This window comes from Chiloscyllium plagiosum, unplaced genomic scaffold (genome assembly GCF_037043375.1).
Source record: "Chiloscyllium plagiosum isolate Xiang-an unplaced genomic scaffold, Cpla_swu_hap1 HiC_scaffold_44, whole genome shotgun sequence".
NCBI lineage: Eukaryota > Metazoa > Chordata > Chondrichthyes > Orectolobiformes > Hemiscylliidae > Chiloscyllium > Chiloscyllium plagiosum.
In genome coordinates this window covers 15,054,273-15,080,771 of record NW_028270182.1, presented here as the reverse complement: position 1 = coordinate 15,080,771, position 26,499 = coordinate 15,054,273, and the positions used below count along the sequence as shown (strand labels likewise).

The 26,499-nt window shown below is 52.1% G+C and overlaps 1 protein-coding gene across 1 annotated transcript in view; it reads left to right on the top strand.

Annotated features, from left to right (window-relative positions):
• Positions 1–19,646: 19,646 nt before the first annotated feature.
• The window catches only part of LOC122546276 (solute carrier family 2, facilitated glucose transporter member 4-like), a 177,927-nt gene continuing 171,074 nt past the window's right edge, over positions 19,647–26,499 (top strand). The window contains exon 1 of the mRNA XM_087982704.1: positions 19,647–20,114. Within this exon, the coding sequence (XP_087838830.1) occupies positions 20,076–20,114 (39 nt within the window). The 5' untranslated portion in view covers positions 19,647–20,075. The remainder of the gene's footprint in view (positions 20,115–26,499) is intronic.

Genomic DNA, 26,499 nt, shown 5'->3' with positions numbered 1-26,499 from the left:
AGTGCTGCACTGTCGGAGGGTCAGTACTGAGGGGGCACTGCACTGCCAGAGGGTCAGTACTGAGGGAGTGCTGCACTGTTGGAGGGTCAGTGCAGTGCTCCCTCAGCACTGTCGGAGGGTCAGTGCTGAGGGAGCACTGCCCTGTCGAAGGGTCAGTGCTGAGGGAGTGCTGCACTGTCAGAGGGTCAGTGCTGAGGGAACACTGCACTGTCAGAGAGTCAGTGCTGAGGGAGTGCTGCACTGTCAGAGGGTCAATGCTGAGATAGTGTCACTCTGTCAGAGGGTCAGTTCTGAGGGAGTGCTGCACTGTTGGAGGGTCAGTGCAGTGCTCCCTCAGCACTGTCGGAGGGTCAGTGCTGAGGGAGCACCGCACTGTCAGAGGGTCAGTACTGAGGGAGTACTGCACTGTCGGAGGGTCAGTACTGAGGGGGCACTGCACTGCCAGAGGGTCAGTACTGAGGGAGTGCTGCACTGTTGGAGGGTCAGTGCAGTGCTCCCTCAGCACTGTCGGAGGGTCAGTGCTGAGGGAGCACTGCACTGTCGAAGGGTCAGTGCTGAGGGAGTGCTGCACTGTCAGAGGGTCAGTGCTGAGGGAACTCTGCACTGTCAGAGAGTCAGTGCTGAGGGAGTGCTGCACTGTCAGAGGGTCAATGCTGAGATAGTGTCACTCTGTCAGAGGGTCAGTTCTGAGGGAGCACTGCACTGCCAGAGGGTCAGTACTGAGGGAGTGCTGCACTGTTGGAGGGTCAGTGCAGTGCTCCCTCAGCACTGTCGGAGGGTCAGTGCTGAGGGAGCACCGCACTGTCAGAGGGTCAGTACTGAGGGAGTACTGCACTGTCGGAGGGTCAGTACTGAGGGGGCACTGCACTGCCAGAGGGTCAGTACTGAGGGAGTGCTGCACTGTTGGAGGGTCAGTGCAGTGCTCCCTCAGCACTGTCGGAGGCTCAGTGCTGAGGGAGCACTGCACTGTCGAAGGGTCAGTGCTGAGGGAGTGCTGCACTGTCAGAGGGTCAGTGCTGAGGGAACTCTGCACTGTCAGAGAGTCAGTGCTGAGGGAGTGCTGCACTGTCAAAGGGTCAATGCTGAGATAGTGTCACTCTGTCAGAGGGTCAGTTCTGAGGGAGTGCTGCACTGTCAGAGGGTCAGTTCTGAGGGGGCACTGCACTGTCAGAGGGTCAGTGCTGAGGGTGTGCCGCACTGTCGGACGGTCAGTGCTGAAGGTGCGTTGCACTGTCCGAGGGTCAGTGCTGAGGGATGCTGCACTGTCCGAGGGTCAGTGCTGAGGGAGCACTGCACTGTCAGAGGGTCAGTACTGAGGGAGTGCTGCACTGTCGGAGGGTCAGTACTGAGGGGGCACTGCCCTGTCAGAGGGTCAGTACTGAGGGAGTACTGCACTGTCGGAGGGTCAGTGCAGTGCTCCCTCAGCACTGTCGGAGGGTCAGTGCTGAGGGAGCACTGCACTGTCAGAGAGTCAGTGCTGAGGGAGTACTGCACTGTCAGACGGTTAGTGCTGAGGGAATGCTGCACTGTCGGAGGGTCAATGTTGAGGGAGTGCCGCACTGTCGGAGGGTCAGTGCTGAGGGAGTGCCGCACTGTCGGAGGGTCAGTGCTGAGGGAGTGCCGCACTGTCGGAGGGTCAGTGCTGAGGGAGTGCTGCATTGTCAGAGGCTCTGTGCTGAGGGAGTGCCACATTGTCAGAGGGTCAGTGCTGAGGGAGTGCCGCACTGTCGGAGGGTCAGTACTGAGGGAGTGCTGCACTGTCGGAGGGTCAGTGCTGAGGGAGTGTTGCACTGTCCCAGGGTCAGTTCTGAGAGGGTGCCGCACTGTCAGAGATGCAATACTGAGGAAGTGACGGACTGTCAGTGGGTCAAAACTAAGAGAGTCTTGCATTGCCAGAGGGTCAGTACTGAGGGAGTACTGCACTGTCAGAGAGTCAGTACTGAGGTAATGTCGCAGTGTTGGAGGGTCAGTGCTGAGGGAGTGGTGCACTGTCAGAGGGTCAATGTTGAGGGAGTGCCGCACTGTCGGAGGGTCAGTGCTGAGGGAGTGTCGCACTGTCGGCGGGTCAGTGCTGAGGGAGTGCTGCACTGTTGGAGAGTCAGTGCTGAGGGAGTGCTGCACTGTTAGAGGGTCAGTGCTGAGAGAGTGCCGCACTGTCGGAGGGTCAGTGCTGAAGAAGTGTCACTGTCAGAGAGTCAGTGCTGAGGGAGTGCTACACTGTTGGAGAGTCAGTGCTGAGGGAGTGCTGCACTGTTGGAGGGTCAGTGCTGAGAGAGTGCTGCACTGTCGGAGGGTCAGTGCTGAAGGAGTGTCACTCTGTCAGAGAGTCAGTGCTGAGGGAGTGCTGCACTGTCAGAGAGACAGTGCTGAGGGAGTGCTGCACTGTTGGAGGGACAGTGCTGAGAGAGTGCCGCACTGTCGGAGGGTCTGTGCTGAAGGAGTGTCACTCTGTCAGAGAGTCAGTGCTGAGGGAGTGCTGCACTGTCAGAGAGACAGTGCTGAGGGAGTGCTGCACTGTTGGAGGGACAGTGCTGAGAGAGTGCCGCACTGTCGGAGGGTCTGTGCTGAAGGAGTGTCACTCTGTCAGAGAGTAAGTGCTGAGGGAGTGCCACACTGTCAGAGGGTCAGTGCTAAGGGAGTGCTGCACTGCCAGAGGGTCAGTGCTGAGGGAGTTTTCCACTGTCCCAGGGTCAGTGCTGAGGGGGAGCCGCAGTGTCAGAGATGCAATACTGAGGGAGTGACGGACTGTCAGAGGGTCAAAACTAAGGGAGTGATGCATTGTCAGAGGGTCAGCACTGAGGGAGTACGGAACTGTCAGAGAGTCAGTACTGAGGGGGCACTGCAATGTCAGAGGGTCATTACTGAGGGAATGCCGCAGTGTTGGAGGGTCAGTGCTGAGTTAGCGCTGCACTGTTGGAGGGTCAGTGCTGAGGGATGCTGCACTTTTGGAGGGTCAGTGCTGAGAGAGTGCTGCACTGTCGGAGGGTCAGTGCTGAGGAAGCACTGCACTGTCAGAGGGTCAGTGCTGAGGGAGTGCCGCACTGCTGGAGGGTCAGTACTGAGGGAGTACTGAACTGTCAGAGGGTCAGTACTGAGGGAGTGCCACACTGCCAGAGGGTCAGTGCTGAGGGTGTGTCACACTGTCAAAGGGTCAATACTGAGGGGCAAACCACACTGTCGGAAGATCATTTATTTAATTCAAAACTCGGTAACAGTGACTGAGGCAGAGACACTATATTTAAATCCCTAAGTCAGTCACATTGAATGGGGCGGGGAGACTATTTAATTTACTGACTCAGTAATACTGACTCTAGCAGTGATGCTGCATTTAAGTCAAAAACTCAGTCAAACTAACTGAGGCAGAGACACTTTATTTAATTCTGAGGGAGTGCTGCACTGTCAGAGGGTCAGTGCTGAGGCAGTGCTGCACTGTCGGAGGGTCAGTGTTGAGGGAGTGCTGCACTGTCAGAGGGTCAGTTCTGAGGGAGTACTGCACTGTCAGACGGTTAGTGCTGAGGGAATTCTGCACAGTCGGAGGGTCAGTGCTGAGGGAGTGCTGCACTGTCAGAGGGTCAGTGCTGTGGGAGTGCTGCACTGTCAGAGGGTCAGTGCTGAGGGAGTGCCGCACTGTCGGAGGGTCAGTGCTGAGGGAGTGCTGCACTGTCGGAGGGTCAGTGTTGAGCGAGAGCCGCACTGTCGGAGGGTCAGTGTTGAGGGAGTGCCGCACTGTCGGAGGATCAGTGCTGAGGGAGTGCTGCACTGTCGGAGGGTCAGTACTGAGGGAGTGCTGCACTGTCGGAGGGTCAGTACTGAGGGAGTGCTGCACTGTCGGAGGGTCAGTGCTGAGGGAGTGCCGCACTGTCGGAGGATCAGTGCTGAGGGAGTGCTGCACTGTCAGAGGGTCAGTGCTGAGGGAGAGCCGCACTGTCGGAGGGTCAGCGCTGAGGGAATGCTGCACTGTCAGAGGGTCAGTGCTGAGGGAATGCTGCACTGTCGGAGGATCAATGCTGAGGCAGTGCTACACTGTCGGAGGGTCAGTACTGAGGGAGTGCTGCACTGTCAGAGGGTCAGTGTTGAGGGAGTCCTGCACTGTCAGAGGCACAGTGCTGAGGGAGTGCCGCACTGTCAGAGGGTCAGTACTGAGGGAGTGCTGCACTGTCAGAGGGTCAGTGCTGAGGGAGTGTTGCACTGTCCCAGGGTCAGTTCTGAGAGGGTGCCGCACTGTCAGAGATGCAATACTGTGGAAGTGACGGACTGTCAGACGGTCAAAACTAAGGGTGTGATGCATTGTCAGAGGGTCAGTACTGAGGGAGTACTGCACTGTCGGAGAGTCAGTACTGAGGGAATGCCGCAGTGTTGGAGGGTCAGTGCTGAGGGAGTGCTGCACTGTCAGAGGGTCAGTGTTGAGGGAGTGCTGCACTGTCAGAGAGTCACTACTGAGGAGGCACTGCACTGTCGGAGGGTCAGTGCTGAGGGAGTGCCGCACTTTCGGAGGGTCAGTGCTGAGGGAGTGCCGCACTGTCAGAGGGTCAGTGCTGAGGGAGTGCTGCACTGTCAGAGGGTCAGTTCTGAGGGAGTACTGCACTGTCAGACGGTTAGAGCTGAGGGAATGCTGCACTGTCGGAGGGTCAATGTTGAGGGAGTGCCGCACTGTCGGAGGGTCAGTGCTGAGGGAGTGCCGCACTGTCGGAGGGTCAGTGCTGAGGGAGTGCCGCACTGTCGGAGGGTCAGTGCTGAGGGAGTGCCGCATTGTCGGAAGATCAGTGCTGAGGGAGTGCTGCACTGTCAGAGGGTCAGTTCTGAGGGAGTACTGCACTGTCAGACGGTTAGTGCTGAGGGAATTCTGCACAGTCGGAGGGTCAGTGCTGAGGGAGTGCTGCACTGTCAGAGGGTCAGTGCTGTGGGAGTGCTGCACTGTCAGAGGGTCAGTGCTGAGGGAGTGCCGCACTGTCGGAGGGTCAGTGCTGAGGGAGTGCTGCACTGTCGGAGGGTCAGTGTTGAGCGAGAGCCGCACTGTCGGAGGGTCAGTGTTGAGGGAGTGCCGCACTGTCGGAGGATCAGTGCTGAGGGAGTGCTGCACTGTCGGAGGGTCAGTACTGAGGGAGTGCTGCACTGTCGGAGGGTCAGTACTGAGGGAGTGCTGCACTGTCGGAGGGTCAGTGCTGAGGGAGTGCCGCACTGTCGGAGGATCAGTGCTGAGGGAGTGCCGCACTGTCAGAGGGTCAGTGCTGAGGGAGAGCCGCACTGTCGGAGGGTCAGCGCTGAGGGAATGCTGCACTGTCAGAGGGTCAGTGCTGAGGGAATGCTGCACTGTCAGAGGATCAATGCTGAGGCAGTGCTACACTGTCGGAGGGTCAGTACTGAGGGAGTGCTGCACTGTCAGAGGGTCAGTGTTGAGGGAGTCCTGCACTGTCAGAGGCACAGTGCTGAGGGAGTGCCGCACTGTCAGAGGGTCAGTACTGAGGGAGTGCTGCACTGTCGGAGGGTCAGTGCTGAGGGAGTTTTGCACTGTCCCAGGGTCAGTTCTGAGAGGGTGCCGCACTGTCAGAGATGCAATACTGTGGAAGTGACGGACTGTCAGACGGTCAAAACTAAGGGTGTGATGCATTGTCAGAGGGTCAGTACTGAGGGAGTACTGCACTGTCGGAGAGTCAGTACTGAGGGAATGCCGCAGTGTTGGAGGGTCAGTGCTGAGGGAGTGCTGCACTGTCAGAGGGTCAGTGTTGAGGGAGTGCTGCACTGTCAGAGAGTCACTACTGAGGAGGCACTGCACTGTCGGAGGGTCAGTGCTGAGGGAGTGCCGCACTTTCGGAGGGTCAGTGCTGAGGGAGTGCCGCACTGTCAGAGGGTCAGTGCTGAGGGAGTGCTGCACTGTCAGAGGGTCAGTTCTGAGGGAGTACTGCACTGTCAGACGGTTAGAGCTGAGGGAATGCTGCACTGTCGGAGGGTCAATGCTGAGGGAGTGCCGCACTGTCGGAGGGTCAGTGCTGAGGAAGTGCCGCACTGTCGGAGGGTCAGTGCTGAGGGAGTGCCGCACTGTCGGAGGGTCAGTGCTGAGGGAGTGCCGCATTGTCGGAAGATCAGTGCTGAGGGAGTGCTGCACTGTCAGAGGGTCAGTTCTGAGGGAGTACTGCACTGTCAGACGGTTAGTGCTGAGGGAATTCTGCACAGTCGGAGGGTCAGTGCTGAGGGAGTGCTGCACTGTCAGAGGGTCAGTGCTGTGGGAGTGCTGCACTGTCAGAGGGTCAGTGCTGAGGGAGTGCCGCACTGTCGGAGGGTCAGTGCTGAGGGAGTGCTGCACTGTCGGAGGGTCAGTGTTGAGCGAGAGCCGCACTGTCGGAGGGTCAGTATTGAGGGAGTGCCGCACTGTCGGAGGATCAGTGCTGAGGGAGTGCTGCACTGTCGGAGGGTCAGTACTGAGGGAGTGCTGCACTGTCGGAGGGTCAGTGCTGAGGGAGTGCCGCACTGTCGGAGGATCAGTGCTGAGGGAGTGCCGCACTGTCAGAGGGTCAGTGCTGAGGGAGTGCTGCACTGTCGGAGGGTCAGTGCTGAGGGAGTGCTGCACTGTCGGAGGGTCAGTGCTGAGGGAGTGCTGCACTGTCGGAGGGTCAGTGTTGAGCGAGAGCCGCACTGTCGGAGGGTCAGTATTGAGGGAGTGCCGCACTGTCGGAGGATCAGTGCTGAGGGAGTGCTGCACTGTCGGAGGGTCAGTACTGAGGGAGTGCTGCACTGTCGGAGGATCAGTGCTGAGGGAGTGCCGCACTGTCAGAGGGTCAGTGCTGAGGGAGTGCTGCACTGTCGGAGGGTCAGTGCTGAGGGAGTGCTGCACTGTCAGAGGGTCAGTGCTGAGGGAGAGCCGCACTGTCGGAGGGTCAGCGCTGAGGGAATGCTGCACTGTCGGAGGATCAATGCTGAGGCAGTGCTACACTGTCGGAGGGTCAGTACTGAGGGAGTGCTGCACTGTCAGAGGGTCAGTGTTGAGGGAGTCCTGCACTGTCAGAGGCACAGTGCTGAGGGAGTGCCGCACTGTCAGAGGGTCAGTACTGAGGGAGTGCTGCACTGTCGGAGGATCAGTGCTGAGGGAGTGTTGCACTGTCCCAGGGTCAGTTCTGAGAGGGTGCCGCACTGTCAGAGATGCAATACTGTGGAAGTGACGGACTGTCAGACGGTCAAAACTAAGGGTGTGATGCATTGTCAGAGGGTCAGTACTGAGGGAGTACTGCACTGTCGGAGAGTCAGTACTGAGGGAATGCCGCAGTGTTGGAGGTTCAGTGCTGAGGGAGCGCTGCACTGTCAGAGAGTCACTACTGAGGAGGCACTGAACTGTCGGAGGGTCAGTGCTGAGGGAGTGCTGCACTGTCGGAGGGTCAATGTTGAGGGAGTGCCGCACTTTCGGAGGGTCAGTGCTGAGGGAGTGCCGCATTGTCGGAAGATCAGTGCTGAGGGAGTGCCGCACTGTCGGAGGGTCAGTGCTGAGGGAGTGCCGCACTGTCGGAGGGTCAGTGCTGAGGGAGTGCCGCATTGTCGGAAGATCAGTACTGGGGGAGTGCCCCGCGTTGTTGGATGGACAGTGCTGAACGAGTGCCACACTGCCGGAGGGTCGGTGCTGAGGGAGTGCTGCATTGTCAGAGGCTCTGTGCTGAGGGAGTGCCACACTGTCAAAGGGTCAGTGCTGAGAGAGTGCCGCTTTGTCAGAGGGTCAGTGCTAAGGGAGCACCGTACTGTCGGACGGTCAGTGCTGAGGGAGTGTCATTGTGTCAGAGATTCAATACTGAGGGAGTGACACACTGTCAGAGAGCCAAAATGGAGGGAGAGATGCACTGTCAGAGGGTCAGTTCTGAGGAAGTGCCGCACTGTCGGAGGGTCAGTGCTGAGGGAATGTGGCACTGTCAGAGAGTCAGTGCTGAGGGAGTGCCGCCCTGTCAGAGGGTCAGTGCTGACGGAGTGTCTCGCACAGTCGGAAGGTCATTTATTTAATTCCCAAATTCAGTAACAGTGACTGAGGCAGAGACACAGAGGTCAGTGCTGAAGGAGTGTCACTCTGTCAGAGAGTCAGTGCTGAGGGAGTGCTGCACTGTCGGAGGGTCAGTGCTGAGGGAGTGCTGCACTGTCAGAGGGTCAGTTCTGAGGGAGTACTGCACTGTCAGACGGTTAGTGCTGAGGGAATGCTGCACTGTCGGAGGGTCAGTGCTGAGGGAGTGCTGCACTGTCAGAGGATCAGTGCTGTGGGAGTGCCGCACTGTCGGAGGGTCAGTGTTGAGGGAGTGCCGCACTGTCAGAGGGTCAGTGTTGAGGGAGTGCCGCACTGTCGGAGGATCAGTGCTGAGGGAGTGCTGCACTGTCGGAGGGTTAGTGCTGAGGGAGTGCTGCACTGTCAGAGGGTCAGTGCTGAGGGAGTGCAGCACTGTCGGAGGATCAGTGCTGAGGGAGTGCCGCACTGTCAGAGGGTCAGTGCTGAGGGAGTGCTGCACTGTCGGCGGGTCAGTGCTGAGGGAGTGCTGCACTACCGGAGGGTCAGTGCTGAGGGAGTGCCGCACTATTGGAAGGTCAGTGCTGAGGGTTTGCCGCACTGGCGGAGGGTCAGCGCTGAGGGAATGCTGCACTGTCGGAGGATCAATGCTGAGGCAGTGCCACACTGTCGGAGACTCCGTACTGAGGGAGTGCTGCACTGTCAGAGGGTCAGTGTTGAGGGAGTCCTGCACTGTCAGAGGCACAGTGCTGAGGGAGTGCTGCACTATCGGAGGGTCAGTGCTGAGGGAGTGCCGCACTGTCGGAGGGTCAGTACTGAGGGAGTGCTGCACTGTTGGAGGATCAGTGCTGAGGGAGTGCTGCACTGTCAGAGGGTCAGTGCTGAGGGAGTGCTGCACTGTCGGAGGGTCAGTGCTGAGGGAGTGCTGCACTATCGGAGGGTCAGTGCTGAGGGAGTGCTGCACTGTCAGAGGGTCAGTGCTGAGGGAGTGCCGCACTATCGGAAGGTCAGTGCTGAGGGTTTGCCGCACTGGCGGAGGGTCAGCGCTGAGGGAATGCTGCACTGTCAGAGGATCAATGCTGAGGCAGTGCCACACTGTCGGAGACTCCGTACTGAGGGAGTGCTGCACTGTCAGAGGGTCAGTGTTGAGGGAGTCCTGCACTGTCAGAGGCACAGTGCTGAGGGAGTGCTGCACTATCGGAGGGTCAGTGCTGAGGGAGTGCCGCACTGTCGGAGGGTCAGTACTGAGGGAGTGCTGCACTGTCGGAGGGTCAGTGCTGAGAGGGTGCCGCACTGTCAGAGATGCAATACTGAGGAAGTGACGGACTGTCAGAGGGTCAAAACTAAGGGAATGATGCATTGTCAGAGGGTCAGTACTGAGGGAATGCTGCAGTGTTGGAAGGTCAGTGCTGAGGGAGTGCTGCACTGTCAGAGAGTCACTACTGAGGAGGCATTGCACTGTCGGAGGGTCAGTGCTGAGGGAGTGCTGCACTGTTGGTGGGTCAGTTCTGAGCGAGTGCCGCACAGTCGGAGGGTCAGTGCTGAGGGAGTGCTGCACTGTTGGAGGGTCAGTGCTGAGGGAGTGCTGCACTGTCGGAGGGTCAGTGCTGAGGGAGTGCCGCATTGTCGGAAGATCAGTACTGGGGGAGTGCCCCGCGCTGTTGGATGGTCAGTGCTGAACGAGTGCTGCACTGCCGGAGGGTCAGTGGTGAGGGAGTGCTGCATTGTCAGAGGCTCTGTGCTGAGGGAGTGCCACACTGTCAGAGGGTCAGTGCTGAGGGAGTGCCGCACTGTCAGAAGGTCAGTTCTGAGGGAGTGCAGCACTGTCAGAATTCCTGAAGAAGGGATCATGCCCGAAACGTCGATTCTCCTGCTCCTTGGAAGCTGCATGACCTGCTGCGCTTTTCCAGCAACACATTTTCAGCACTGTCAGAGTCAATATTGAGGGAGTCAGAGAGTTAGTGCTGAGGGAGTGTCGCTAACTACCTTGTTCTTTTATTCTCGGATCTTGACTGTAGAGGTGGAAGTGTTCCAGATGCCTTCTAAACAGCCTTATGTACCAGTCCTGTGACCTCGAGGGATCTGCAGATACACCCACAAAGGTCCTTCATCTCCTGTGCACCCTTCAGTATTGTCCCATTTCCCGTTGCCTTTTTCAGTTCCTCCAAACACGGCACCTCAAAGTGTGAGAGAGTGGAATGAAGCTGAGGCAAAAGGTCAAGTTACCATAGTTCCACTCTCTCATGAGAGACAGGTGGTGAGTTTAGCCTCAGTGTCCCCGTGCCTTGGGCAATGGGAGAGGATGAAAAGATGCCCCTATCTTGGTACCGGCTAAACAAGCCGGCGTGTTTGCCGAATTGGAATGACTTTTGATGCCTCAGTTGAGGCAGGAATTGGAGAGTGGTGCGAGGTGGAGGGAGGTGGGCTCCTACTTTGAAAATGGAGCATAAATAACGGCCGACATCACAGCACATGTCACAGGGGTGGAAAGACGCCAACAGGTGAGGTGGAGAGTCAACCATTCTCACCATCACACTCTGTCCTGTGGCCAGACCCGAGAGATGGCAGTGAAACAGAGTCAAGGCTGGGCTTTGGTCTGTGGCCAGCCTACCTCCCCACCACCGAAATAGACCTCCCCTTTGTCAGGCCTATATTTAGTAGGAGTGTAACTAATCCGTGTCACACGCCTGTCAGCTTGCACAGTGACCTTGATAACCGAGGCAGAGCCAAAGGTTAATTGGAACCCCCTGATGTGTTTGGAAACGGTCCCCTCGAAGTGGGGGTTTGGGATTGGGGTGGTGGGTGGTTGGAGTGCTCCACTAGGGGTGCGCGTCACCAAACCATCCAGGCTCCGGTCTGAATCAGGTGACCCATTAACAGGCCAAAGGCACCTGCTGTCAGAGATGCCACCCCCGTGTTTCAGGGCCATGGGGTCGTACAACACGGAAACAGACCCTTCGGTCCGTCTTGTCTGCGCCCAACAAGTTTCCCAAACCAAACTAGTCCCAGTTGCCTGCGGTTTGGCCCAGACCCCTCTAAACCTTTCCTAATCATCTACCTGTCCAAATGTTTCTGAAATGCTCTACTTGCATCGACCACTTCCTCTGGCATTTCACAGACAAAGCTCGAGAGAGTGGAATAGGGCTGAGGCAAAAGGGCAAGTCGCCACTCACTCATTAGAGATAGACGACTGGTGGTGAGTTTAACCCGAGAGTCCCAGTGCCTCAGCTCTCAGGCCCCTTTTAAACCTTTCTCCTCTTACCTTGAAAATACCCCCGCCAGTTCCGAACTCCCTTCCCCCAGGGAGAAGACCTTTAGTCTTTTCCTTATCTACGCCCCTCATGACTTTATAAACCTCTATAAGGTCACCCCTCAACCTCCTACAGTCCAGAGGAAAAGGGTCCCAGCCTCCCTTGTTGCTGCACTAAAGGTAGAAAGAGCAAGACTTTCCCCCTCGACTGTTCCATGGTCAGTCCTTCCTAGTAAATTGCCAAGGGTATCCAAGAAGGATTTATTTTTAGGTATATTAGATTCCCCACAGAGTGAAACAGGCCCTTCAGCCCACACAACCCTTCGAAGAGCAACCCATCCCCCTCTGACCAATGCACCTAACACTACAGACAATTTAGCACAGCCAATTCACCCTGACCTGCACATCTTTGTGACTGTGGGAGGAAAACCACGCAGACACGGGGAGAATGTGCAAACTCCACACAGTCGCCTGAGGCTGGAATCAAACCTGGGACCCTGGTGCTGTGAGCCAGCCATGCTAACCACCGAGCCACCATCTCAATTTGACTGAAGGGATATATCCCCCTCATCAGCTTGAACACAGAGGCTGAGGAGAAAGGCTTGGCCAGTTCAGTCTGAGATGGGGAGGAACCTCTTGACTCTTGGGATATCTCAGAGTGTCCTGGAGGCTTCGAAAAGGCGATCGCTAGATTTTGGGGGACAATGGAATGGAAAGAGAGAGATGGGGACTGCAAGGTAAATAGTTAGCTGGTGCAGAATGACCAGAAGCAAAATGGCCTCCTCCTAGGTTTATGAGCACTGAGGTCACTCAAACAGATTTTTGTGACAATCTGGTTGATCACTGCTTGTGGGAGCTTACTGTGCACAGACTGGATGCTGCACTTCCTGCATTTACCATGCTTCAGATTCACATCCTTGCTGTGAAAGGCGTTAGATAAATGCAAGGTCACACACCATCCTCACCCTTTGAGATCGAGCCCCAGGGTAGCCTTGAGGGATCAAACAAATGCATTTCCGAGGAACCTCCGCAGGAGTACACGGTGTGGAAACTTCCTCGTCCCAATTATTCATAATTCCTTCCTCATTTTCGGTGAATGTTAAGCAATGACCTCGGTTGGATGGGCCGAGGTGGGAATGTTATGGGTAGGTGAGTGGAAGCTAACAGTGAAGCAGGAGCTGAAAGTGGGGGGGGGGGGGGGGGGGGGGGGGGGGAAGGGGAAGGGTGTATCAGCTGACTTGCTGATTGGTTGAGGAAGGGGGCTTACCCATTGGATGGACATGTTGGGTGACCAATGGCAGGTGTGGTGTGGGCGGGACATTTGGAGGATACATGTTGAAACCAACTAGATGACATCCAACCCAACTTGGCAAGCCACTCTGATTTCCTTTCGCACTCCCTCTGATGGAGGGTCTTCATTACACACCGGTCTCTACAGATGGAGATCTCAACACACAGTTCAGCACGGTGGATCAATGGTTAGCACTGCTGCCTCACAGCGCCAGGGATCCGGGTCTGACGGAGTGGGTTTTGCACGTTTTCCCCTTTACATGTGGGTTTCCTCTCACAGTCCAAAGATGTGCAGGTTAGAGTGGATTAGCTTTGCTAAAATGCCCAGCATGCCCAGGGATATGTAGGTTAGGGTGGATTAGCCGTGCTAAAATGCCCATAGTGCCCAGGGATGTGTAGGTTAGGGTGGATTAGCCATGCTAAAATGCCCATAGTACCCAGGAATGAGCAGTTTATGGTGGATTAGCTTTGCTAAAATGCCCAGCATGCCCAGGGATATGTAGGTTAGGGTGGATTAGCCATGCTAAAATGCCCATAGTGCCCACGGATGTGCAGGTTAGGGTGGATTAGCCATGCTAAAATGCTCATAGTGTCCAGGGATATGCACATTAGAATGGGTTATCCATGCTAAAGTGTCCATAGTGTTCAGGAATGTGCAGGTTAGGATGGATTGACGGTGCTAAAATGCCCATAAATTCCAGGGATGTGCAGGTTAAGGTGGATTGACCGTGCTAAAGTGCCCATAGTGTTCAGGGTTGTGTAGGTTAGGATGGATTGGCCGTGCTCAAATGCCCATAGTGTCCAGGGATCTGCAGGACAGGCAGATTGACCACTGTAAGTGTGGATTTATAGAGATCAAGTGGGATGCTCTTCAGAGGGTCAGTGCAGACTGGATGGGCTGAATGGCCTGTACCTGCACTGCCGGGATTCTATGACACTCACATGGCTATGAGCCCCACTGTAGAACCTTCTAAGAATAACCAGGGTTGACTATCATTAGCAGCAGGATATGTTTAGAAAGCCTGTTGTGCAGGGGAGGGATTGATGAGGTTTAATTTTGATTCCCGACCTGGAAAATTGTCACAAATGCCTCCTTGGTGGGTGCAACAAGGGGTTGATGCACCCCGTGTTGCTCTGAGGGAGGGCAGCACTGGAATAGGCATAATGTATCCCATCACCACTAGCGGATTAAGGGCTGTTCTCAGTGAGACCATGGCTGATCTGTCTCAGTTCGGACGAGGGTTTCAGATTGGCACGAAACATGCCTGTGTCCCTCTCGCCCATCTGGTCCCGAGTCAGGGACTTGCCGATACATGCAGTATCCCCCTGCAGAATCCCATTCAACAAACCAACAAGGTGTGTGTCTGTGTCTGAGAGCTGGCATTCTCAGACTGGAAGGTCACAGATAGGATTCTTAACCAAATGGCTCAAGGGAGTGTCCTAGGCCCAACCATCTCCAGCTGCTTCATCAACGACCTGCATAAGGTTGGAAGTGGGAATGTTTGCCAATGATTACACAATGTTCAGTGCCATTCCTATCGACTCAGATACTAAAGCTGACAATGTCCAAATGCAGTGAGACCTGGACAATATCCAGGTGTGGGTTGACAGGTGGGAAGTAACATTCGTACCACATAAATGCCAGGCAATGACGGTCTCCAATAAGTGACAATCTAACCATAGCTCCTTGACATTCCCTGGGATTACCATCTCTGAACTGCCCCACTATCAGCTTCATGGAGGTTATCATTGCCTAGAAATTGAACAGGACTGGCCATATAAGTACTATGGCTACAAGGGTAGGTCTAAAACTAAACGGTGCAAGTTTAGAGTGAGAGAGAAAAGATTTAAGAGGAATCAAAGGGGCAACTTTTTCATGCAGAGGGGAATTGTGCAGCAGATAACTCACCTCCTGACTCCCCAAAGCCTGTCCACCATCTACAAGGCACAATACATTGACTGAGGCCACGTTTGGCATATTGCGTGCAATTTTGGTCTCCTTCCTATCGGAAAGATGTTGTGAAACTTGAAAGAGTTCAGAAAAGATTTACAAGGATGTTGCCAGGGTTGGAGGATTTGAGCTATAGGGAGAGGCTGAACAGGCTGGGGCTGTTTTCCCTGGAGCGTCGGAGGCTGAGGGGTGACCTTATAGAGGTTTATAAAATCACGAGGGAATGGATAGGGTAAATTGACAAGGTCTTTCCCCTGGGGTCAGGGAGTCCAGAACTAGAGGGTATAGGTTTAAGGTGGGAGGGGAAAGCTGTAAAAGGGACCTATGGGGCAACTTTTTCATGCAGAGGGTGGCATGTGTCTGGAATGAGCTGCCAGAGGAAGTGGTGGAGGCTGGTATAATTACAACATTTAAGAGGCATTTGGATGGGTATATGAATAGCAAGGGTTTAGAAGGATATGGGCCAGACACTTGCCCATAGTGCCTAGGGATGTGCAAGTTAGGTGAACTGGCTGTGCTAAGTTATCCATAATGCCCAGGCATGTTAGGAGGGATAGCCTTTGGAAATGCAGGGTTACAGGGATTTGGGGGGGTGGTGGGTTGGGGGGTGGGTGTTATAAGGGGATGCTGTTTGGAGGGTAGAATGGGCTATTGAGCCTGCTTCCACACTGCAGGGATTCTGTACTCCGCTATACCTGCCATGTTCATTTTCAAGTCAGTGGTTTTACCAAAAAAACATTTTAATGAGTTTTGGGAAATGTGTCAGCTCTCTCCGAGACAGAACTCCCATGTTTGTTCACTGGATCAAACCAATCCGTAAGACATTAAACGATCGCATGTACGTCAGCATTGTGAGATAGATGGACACTGACAAGGAATATGACAGTAAAAACTCTGTTCAAGGATACTCGCAAGTGCGCCATGAAACCTCCGCATCTGAGGGTCACGAGTGACCCCAACCGAGTGTTAAGGATTGGCACATTCCAAGGTCCAGGACTATGCGCTGAGAGATGCACTAAAGCTTGAGGCAGCTGCCATCAAGGCCCATTGGGGAAAGACTGTCAGGTCATTCTGCTGAAGGTAAATGGGGGCCCCTTCAGTTATCAGACTCCCCCCATAGTGCCTCAAAGTATGTAAATGTAGTCTTGTCTGTGAAATGAGATGCCTTTGGTTTGTTGGTATGGGCAGTTTAGAACAGCCAAACCGAAATGTTTGCTTGTTTTCATGACATGCTCCTACACAGAATTAAACTGCATTTGTGCCAACGTATACATACAAAGAGATTTATGAATTAAGTATATTTTTGAAATTAAATAAAAGAGGTTCTCCATCCTAGTGTCTTAAACGTATGTAAATATAGTATTATAGGTGTGAAGAGATAGTGAGGACAGCAGATGCTGGAGATCAGAGTGGAGAGTGTGGTGCTGGAAAAGCACAGCAGGTCAGGCAGCGTCCGAGGGGCAGGAGTTGATGATTTGAGCATAAGCTCTTTATCAGGTCTGATATATCTTCCTGATTATGCTCAAAACGTCGATTCTCCTGCTCCTCAGATGCTGCCTGACCTGCTGTGCTTTTCCAGCACCACACACTACTATTGTATGGGGAAGCAAAATCTTTAGTACGTTTCGATAGAGTCAAACTCTAACATTTGTTTATCTCCTTGATATGCTACTGTACAGAACAGATGTGCATTTGTGACTATGTATACATACAAAGATATTTTTATGAATAAATTACTTTGTGAAATAGAAATATTCGGGGAGTCACCAGTGAAGGACCCCTCCTGTGGGTGGGTGTAAAATAACTCACTTGTAAAACAATCCATGGCTAATGTGACTGGGATACAGAGCCCACACAACTTTTGACAACTTCACGCTTGGCAGAACCAGCCTCTCAAAGATGCCACTAGAGATGTGTGCCAACATGAAGACTTTCCCATGGAATGTCTGCTGTGACAATCCACCTTCGCTCCGTCACCCCCAGTCCCCAGGCCCCAGGCCCCAGTCCCCAGTCCCCAGTCCCCAGTCCCCAGTCTTCTCAAATCCCCAGCCTCAATGCTGTCGGTGACAGAATTTCCAATTCTTCGCTCGCCTTTGCATGAAGGAAGTGTTTGCTGATGTTGCCCCTGGACGGCCTGACTCTAATCCTCAGCTTTTGTTCCCTTGACTCTCCCCTTCAGAGAAGAGAAAGATCTCACGGCTGCTTTTGCCAAAGAGCAAGGGGGTGTTTGGAGGTGGGTGGTGGAATCAATGCTGAACCAGGACATCTGGGAAAGAAAGGTGAACTATTCAGTTGATGCTGTGGGATCTTCCTGTGCAGAGAAAGTGATGTCTGCAGATGCTGGAGATCAGAGCTGGAAATGTGTTGCTGGAAAAGCGCAGCAGGTCAGGCAGCATCCAGGGAACAGGAGAATCGACGTTTCGGGCATAAGCCCTTCTTCAGGAATGAGGAAAGTTTGTCCAGCAGGCTAAGATAAAAGGTAGGGAGGAGGGACTTGGGGGAGGGGCGTCGGAAATGTGATAGGTGGAAAGAGGTCAAGGTGAGGATGATAGGTCAGACTGGGATGGGGGCGGAGAGGTCGGGAAGAAGATTGCAGGTTAGGAAGGCGGTGCTGAATTCGATGGATTTGACTGAGACAGGGTGGGGGGAGGGGAAATGAGGAAACTGGTGAAATCCGAGTTCATCCCTTGTGGTTGGAGTGTTCCTAGGCAGAAGATGAGGCATTCTTCCTCCAACCGTCATTTTGTTGTGGTCTGACGATGGAGGAGTCCAAAGACCTGCATATCCTTGGTGGAGTGGGAGGGGGAGTTGAAGTGTTGAGCCACAGGGTGGTTGGGTTGGTTGGTCCGGGTGTCCCAGAGGTGTTCTCTGAAACGCTCCGCAAGTAGCCGGCCTGTCTCCCCAATATAGAGGAGGCCACATCGGGTGCAGAGGATGCAATAGATGATGTGTGTGGAGGTGCAGGTGAATCTGTGGCGGATATGGAAGTTTCCTTTGGGGCCTTGGAGGGAGGTGAGGGGGGAGGTGTGGGCGCAAGTCTTGCACCTCCTGCGGTTGCAGGGGAAGGTGCCGGGAGTGGAGGTTGGGTTGGTGGGGGGTGTGGATCTGACGAGGGAGTCACGGAGGGAGTGGTCTTTACGGAATGCTGATAGGGGAGGGGAGGGAAATATATCCTTGGTGGTGGGGTCCGTTTGGAGGTGGCGGAAATGACGGCAGATGATGCGCTGTACATGGAGATTGATGGGGTGGTAGGTGAGGACCAGTGGGGTTCTGTCCTGGTGGCAGTTGGAGGAGCGGGAAGTGGAAGAGATGCGGTGGAGGGCATCGTCGACCTCGTCGGGGGGGGGGAAATTGCAGTCCTTGAAGAAGGAGGCCATCTGGGTTGTGCGTTTTTGGAACCGATTCGGTCAACACGGACATCTACTACAAACCGACCGACTCCCACAGCTACCTGGACTACACCTCCTCCCATCCTGCCCCCTGTAAAAACGCCATCCCATTCTCCCAATTCCTTCGACTCCGCCGCATCTGCTCCCAGGAGGACCAGTTCCAAAAATGCATCATCTATTGCATCCTCTGCACCCGATGTGGCCTCCTCTATATTGGGGAGACAGGCCGGCTACTTGCGGAGCGTTTCAGAGAACACCTCTGGGACACCCGGACCAACCAACCCAACCACCCCTCGCTACTCTCTTTTGCCCTGTTTTATCCTTTTGAGTGATGGGAGATGATGCCCATCCCAAATTGCCCTTTGCCCATTTCAAAGGGCAGTTAAGAGCCAGGTTGCTGTGGGTCTAGGGTCAAGGGTAGGCCAGACCAGAAAAGGACAACTAATTCCCTTCCCTAAATGTCATTTGTAAACCAGACAGGTTATTATGACAAACATTGATGCTTTGGTTATCTACTGTCGAGCTGAAAATGTGTTGCTGGAAAAGCGCAGCAGGTCAGGCAGCATCCAGCGAACAGGAGAATCGACGTTTCGGGCATAAGCCCTTCTTCAGGAAGGGGAGAAACGTCGATTCTCCTGCTGCCTGGATGCTGCCTGACCTGCTGCGCTTTTCCAGCAACACATTTTCAGCTCTGATCTCCAGCATCTGCAGACCCCACTTTCTCCTCTTATCTATTGTCGAGACTAATTTTCACTCTTTCAAAACTCAGTTGAATTAAAATTTCACCATCCACAGAGCACAAAGCTCTGCTCCCTTGTAATCGCTGCATCTAACTCCGTGAGGCCTCTATCTCTCTCTCATCTAGTTTCCTCTCCCTCTTTTGGTTCCTCTAGCTTGCCTCTTTGTGTGTCTGCCTCCCCTTATCCATACCTGTCTCTATGTCTCTCTCTCTGGTCTCATATCACTTCTGCCTCTGTCATGTTCGATGTTGGACCTGGAATATCCTGTGTGCATCCCAAGTCAACAAGATGTGGGTTGAAGCCGCACATCAGAGAGGGAGGAATGATTGACAGACAGGAATATACTAAGGGATTGCTGCACTGTCTCGATGTCTCTTCAACCTTATTTATCTCCTTAATTGCACGGTCTCTCCCTTTCCCTCTGTCTCCCCTTAACTTCATTTCCTACACGTCTATTGGTCTCCCCACCTTTTTCTTCCCCATATCTCTATCCGTGCATCTTCACTTCATAGGATCAAAGAATCCTGACAATGTGGAAGCAGGCCATTCAGCCCACTGAGTCCATACCGACCCTCTAAAGAGCATCCCACCCAGACCCATCTCCCTACCCTATCCCTGCAATTCTCGTGGCTAACCCACCTGGCCTGCACATCCCTGGACACTGTGGGGGAATGTAGCTTGGTCGATCCACCCTAACCTGCATGGCCAGGCGTTTGACTGTGGGAGGATACCGGGGCACTGGGAGGAAACCCAAACTGCCCTGGGGAGAAGGTGGCCTCCTTTAATATCTCCTTCCCTCTTCTGTCACTCTGTCTTCCCACCTCTTTCTCTCCTCCTTTCTATCTCCCAGCTTTTCTCTCTTCACTTCTATCTATCCCCCCCCTCTCTCATTTTATCTCCATCGCTGCTTGGCCATTTCCACCCCTCTCTCACTTCCCATTTCTCACTTCCCATTTCTCTGGCTCTCAGTCCCCTTTCTGTCACTGTTCTCTGTCTCTCTCCCTAACTCTCGCTGAGTTCGCGTCCCACGTCTCTGTTTATTTCTCTCTCTCTCTCTCTCTCATTTCTCTACATCTCTCCCCACCTCCCTCTCTGATTATTTTTCTTTCTCCTACCCGTCCCTGCTCTCTCTCTCTCTCCTCCATATCTCTTCTCACCCTTTCTTCTGTCAAAGTTCTATTTCTGTTTCCATCTCTCTCTCTCTCTCTCCCCCTTTCTTTCTTCCCTTTCTCTCTCTCTCGCCCTCTCTGTGCCCTGTTCTTCCACTTTATTCCTGACGCTTGAACCACACCTCCCGGCCCAGCCAATGACAAGTTCCCCCCGGGGTGTGAACTCACTGCCCCCCGCCCAGAGTCAGTGCCAGGAGCCGGTGCCTCTCAGACACCGGCGGCCGGGAGCTGCAGCCAGAGCCGGGGAACGGAGACAGTGACAGAGAGAGAGAGAGAGAGAGAGCTCGGAGCACACCGCGACCCGCTTCACCCACAGCATGATGTCTGATGGCTTCCAGCAACTTGGAGGAGCCGAGGTAAGAAATCACAGCCACTTCACTGCAGTCCTGCAAAACAAATGTCGGGCTCCAGCCTTGCTAATGCACTGCCCTGTCACACAACACTGTCCTGCAATATTACATACTCTCCTCAACACTATCTCATCATACACCAGACTGACCGGTAATAGTGTGCTGCCCGATAAAATAACATGCTGTCCTGTCCCACAGTATACTCTCATATACACCATAGTGAGCTCTGACACAATATACTATCTCTTAATACAACACACTCTCCTGTAATACAGTCTGCGTTCTGATAAAATAACATGCTTTTCTGTAAAATAATATACTGTCTCATAACTCACCATCTTCCCCTGTAACAGTGTGCTGTCTGATAATTAATATGCTGCCCTGTCTCACAACATTCTCCTGTTAACAGACCACACTCTCCTATAACAAAGCACAATACCCTGTACCACAAAGCTGTCCCAATACACAGTATGCTGTCTGATATTATACCTAACTGTTCTGGAGCGCAGTACACTATCCTGAAATACAATGCTATACCATAACACTGCACTGTCTGAGATTGTATCGCGTTGTCCTGGGACACACTGCACTGTGAGATTGTATCGCGCTGTCCTGGAACACACTGCACTGTCTGAGATTGTATCGCGCTGTCCTGGAACACACTGCACTGTCTGAGATTGTATCACGTTGTCCTGGAACACACTGCACTGTCTGAGATTGTATCGCGTTGTCCTGGGACACACTGCACTGTCTGAGATTGTATCGCGCTGTTCTGGAACACACTGCACTGTCTGAGATTGTATCGCATTGTCCTGGGACACACTGCACTGTCTGAGATTGTATCGCGCTGTCCTGGGACACACTGCACTGTCTGAGATTGTATCGCGCTGTCCTGGGACACACTGCACTGTCTGAGATTGTATCGCGCTGTCCTGGGACACACTGCACTGTCTGAGATTGTATCGCGCTGTCCTGGGACACACTGCACTGTCTGAGATTGTATCGTGCTGTCCTGGAACACACTGCACTGTCTGAGATTGTATCGCGTTGTCCTGGAACACACTGCATTGTCTGAAATTGTATCGCGCTGTCCTGGAACACACAATCTCAGACAGTGCAGTATCGCGCTGTCCTGGGACACACTGCGCTGTCTGAGATTGTATCGCGCTGTCCTGGGACACAGTACACTGCCTGATCTTACAGCACAATCCCCTGTAACAGAGTATACTGCCTCATAATACAACATGCTGTCCCGTAACACAGTATGCTGTTCTATAACAAAGCGCAATGTCCTCTCTAACATGATGCTGTCCTGTAAGCTGGTTTACACATGCTAAATTGCCTCATAGTCTCCAGGAATGTGCAGGCTTCAGCAGATTAGCAATGGGAAATGCAGGGTTACAGAGATAGGGATACAGGGATGGATCTGGGTAGGATGCTTTTCAGACGGTTGGTGTAGACTCGATGGGCCAAATAGCCTCGTTTCACACTGCAGGAATTTTATGATTCTTTAATAACACAGCACACCGTCTGATATTACAGCATACCGTTCTGTAACACAGCAGACCGTCTGATATTACAGCACACCGTTCTGTAACACAGCAGACCGTCTGATATTACAGCACCCCGTTCTGTAACTTAGCACACTGTCTGATATTACAGCGCATCGTTCTGTAACACAATGCACTGTCTGATATTACAGCACACCGTTCTGTAACACAGCAGACCGTCTGATATTACAGCACCCCGTTCTGTAACAGAATGCACTGTCTGATATTACAGCACACTGTTCTGTAACACACTATACTGTCTGATATTACAGCACACCATTCTGTAACACAATGTGCTGTCTGATATTACAGCACACTGTTCTGTAACACACTATATTGTCTGATATTACAGCACACCGTTCTGTAACGCAGCACACCATCTGATATTACAGCACCCCGTTCTGTAACACAACGCACTGTCTGATATTACAGCACGCCGTTCTGTAACACAACGCACTGTCTGATATTACAGCACGCCGTTCTGTAACACAGCACACTGTCTGATATTACAGCACCCCGTTCTGTAACACAGCACACTGTCTGATATTACAGCACCCCATTCTGTAACACAGCACGCTGTCTGATATTACAGCACACCGTTCTGTAACACAGCACAATGTCTGATACTACAGCACACCGTTCTGTAACACAGCGCACTGTCCGATATTACAGCACACCGTTCTGTAACACAGCACACTGTCTGATATTACAGCACCCCGTTCTGTAACACACTGTACGGTCTGATATTACAGCACACCGTTCTGTAACACAGCACACCGTCTGATATTACAGCACACCGTTCTGTAACACAGCACACTGTCTGATATTACAGCACACCGTTCTGTAACACAGCGCACTGTCCGATATTACAGCACACCGTTCTGTAACACAGCACACTGTCTGATATTACAGCACCCCGTTCTGTAACACACTGTACGGTCTGATATTACAGCACACCGTTCTGTAACACAGCACACCGTCTGATATTACAGCACACCGTTCTGTAACACAGCACACTGTCCGATATTACAGCACACTGTTCTGTAACACAACGCACGGTCTGATATTACAGCACACCGTTCTGTAACAAAGCACACTGTCTGATATTACAGCACACCGTTCTGTAACACAACGCACTGTCTGATATTACAGCACGCCGTTCTGTAACACAGCACACTGTCTGATATTACAGCACCCCGTTCTGTAACACAGCACACTGTCTGATATTACAGCACCCCATTCTGTAACACAGCACGCTGTCTGATATTACAGCACACCGTTCTGTAACACAGCACACTGTCTGATATTACAGCACACCGTTCTGTAACACAGCGCACTGTCCGATATTACAGCACACCGTTCTGTAACACAGCACACTGTCTGATATTACAGCACCCCGTTCTGTAACACACTGTACGGTCTGATATTACAGCACACCGTTCTGTAACACAGCACACCGTCTGATATTACAGCACACCGTTCTGTAACACAGCACACTGTCCGATATTACAGCACACTGTTCTGTAACACAACGCACGGTCTGATATTACAGCACACCGTTCTGTAACAAAGCACACTGTCTGATATTACAGCACACCGTTCTGTTACACAGCGCACTGTCTGATATTACAGCACACCGTTCTGTAACACACTATACTGTCTGATATTACAGCACACTGTTCTGTAACACAGCACACCGTCTGATATTACAGCACACTGTTCTGTAACAAAGCACACTGTCTGATATTACAGCACACCGTTCTGTAACACAACGCACTGTCTGATATTACAGCACACCGCTCTTAACACAGCACACTGTCTGATATTACAGCACACCGTTCTGTAACACAGCACTCCGATTGATATTACAGCACTCCGTTCTGTAACACAGCACACAGTCTGATATTACAGCACACCGTTCTGTAACACACTGTACGGTCTGATATTACAGCACACCGTTCTGTAACACAGCACACAGTCTGATATTACAGCACACCGTTCTGTAACAAAGCACACTGTCCGATATTACAGCACACTGTTCTGTAACACAACGCACGGTCTGATATTACAGCACACCGTTCTGTAACAAAGCACACTGTCTGATATTACAGCACACCCTTCTGTTACACAGCGCACTGTCTGATATTACAGCACACCGTTCTGTAACACACTATACTGTCTGATATTACAGCACACCGTTCTGTAACAAAGCACACTGTCTGATATTACAGCACACCGTTCTGTAACACAACGCACTGTCTGATATTACAGCACACCGCTCTTAACACAGCACACTGTCTGATATTACAGCACACTGTTCTGTAACACAGCGCACTGTCTGATATTACAGCACCCCGTTGGGAAACACAGCACACTATCTATATTACAGCACACCGTTCTGTTACATAACGCACTGTCTGATATTACAGCTCACCGTTCTGTAACAAAGCACACTGTCTGATATACAGCACACCGTTCTGTAACAAAGCACGCTGTCTGATATTACAGCACACCATTCTGTAACATAGCGCACCGTGTGATATTACAGCACACCGTTCTGTAACACTGCGCACTGTCTGATATTACAGCACCCCGTTGGGAAACACAGCACACTGTCTGATATTACAGCACACTGTTCTGTTACATAACGCACTGTCTGATATTACAGCACTCCGTGCTGTAACAAAGCACACTGTCTGATACTACAGCACACCGTTCTGTAACACAGCGCACTGTCTGATATTACAGCACACCGTTCTATAATACAGCACTCCCAACTCCTGTACTCAATACTCTGACCAATAAAGGAAAGTATACCAAATGCCTTCTTCACTGTCCTGCAACTCTACTTTCAAGGAACTATGAACCTGCACTCCAAGGTCTCTTTGTTCAGCAACACTCCTGAGGATCTTACTGTTAAGTTCTTAAGTTCTACTAAGATTTGCTTTCCCAAAATGCAGCACCTCGAATTTATCTGAATTAAACTCCTTCTGCCACTTCTCAGCCCATTGGCCCATCTGATCAAGATCCTGTTGTAATCTGAGGTAACCCTCTTCGCTGTCCACTACGCCTCCAATTTTGGTGTCATCTGCAAACTTACTAACTGTACCTCTTATGCTCGCATCCAAATCATTTATGCAAATGATGAAAAGTAGTGGACCCAGCACTGATCCTTGTGGCACTCCACTGGTCACAGGCCTCCAGTCTGTAAAACAACCCTCCACCACCACTCTCTGTCTTCTACCTTTGAGCCAGTTCTGTATTCCAATGGCTAGTTCTCCCTGTATTCCATGAGATCTAACCTTGCTAACCAGTCTCCCATGGGGAACCTTGTCTAACGTCTTACTGAAGTCCATATAGATCACATCTACTGCTCTGCCCTCATCAATCCTCTTTGTTACTTATTCAAAATACTCAATCAATTTCGTGAGACATGATTTCCCACGCACAAAGCCATGTTGACTATCTCTAATCAGTCCTTGCCTTTCCAAATACATGTATATCCTGTCTCTCAGGATTCCCTCCAACAACTTGCCCACTCACCAGTCTATAGTTCCCTGGCTTGTCCTTACCGCCCTTCTTAAACAGTGGCACCACCTTTGCCAACCTCCAGTCTTCCGGCATCTCACCTGTGACCATCGATGATACAAATATCTCAGCAATAGGCCCAGCAATCACTTCTCTAGCTTCCCACAGAGTTCTCGGGTACACCTGATCAGGTCCTGGGGATTTATCCACCTATATGCGTTTCAAGACATCCAGCACTTCCTCCTCTGTAATCTGGACATTTTGCAAGATGTCACCATCTATTTCCCCACATTCTATATCTTCCACATCCTTCTCCACAGTAAACACTGATGAAAAATACTCATTTAGTATCTCCCTCTTTTCTGTGGCTCCACACAAAGGCTGCCTTGCTGATCTTTGAGGGGCCCTATTCTCTCCCTAGTTACCCTTTTGTCCTTAATGTATTTGTAAAAGCCCTTTGGATTCTCCTTAATTCTCTTTGCCAAAGCTATCTCCTGTCCCCTTTTTGCCCTCCTGATTTCCCTCTTAATTATACTCCTACTGCCTTTATACTCTTCTAAGGATTCACTTGATCTATCTTGTCTATAACTGACATATGCTTCCTTCTTTTTCTTCACCAAACCCTCAATTTCTCCAGTCATCCAGCATTCCCTATACCTACCAGCCTTCCCTTTCACCCTGAGAGGAAAATACTTTCTCTGGATTCTTGTTATCTCATTTCTGAAGGCTTCCCATTTTCCAGCCATCCCTTTATCTGCGAACATCTGTCCCCAATCAGCTTTTGAAAGTTCTTGCCTAATACCGTCAAAATTGGCCTTTCTCCAATTTAGAACTTCAACTTTTAGATCTGGTCTATCCTTTTCCATCACTATTTTAAATCTAATAGAATTATGGTCGCTGGCCCCAAAGTGCTCCCCTACTGACACCTCAGTCACCTGCCCTGCCTTATTTCCCAAGAGTTGGTCAAGTTTTGCACCTTCTCTAGTCGGTACATCCACATACTGAATCAGAAAATTTTCTTGTACACACTTAACATCTAAACCTTTAACACTATGACAGTCCCAGTCTATGTTTGGAAAGTTAAAATCCCCTACCATAACCACCCTATTATTCTTACAGTTAACTGAAATCTCCTTACAAATTTGTTTCTCAATTTCCCTCTGACTATTAGGGAGTCTATAATATAGTCCCAATAAAGTGATCATCCCTTTCTTATTTCTCAGTTCCACTCAAATAACTTCCCTGGATGTATTTCCAGGAATATCCTCCCTAATTACAGCAGTAACCTTATCCTTTGTCTAAAACGCCACTCC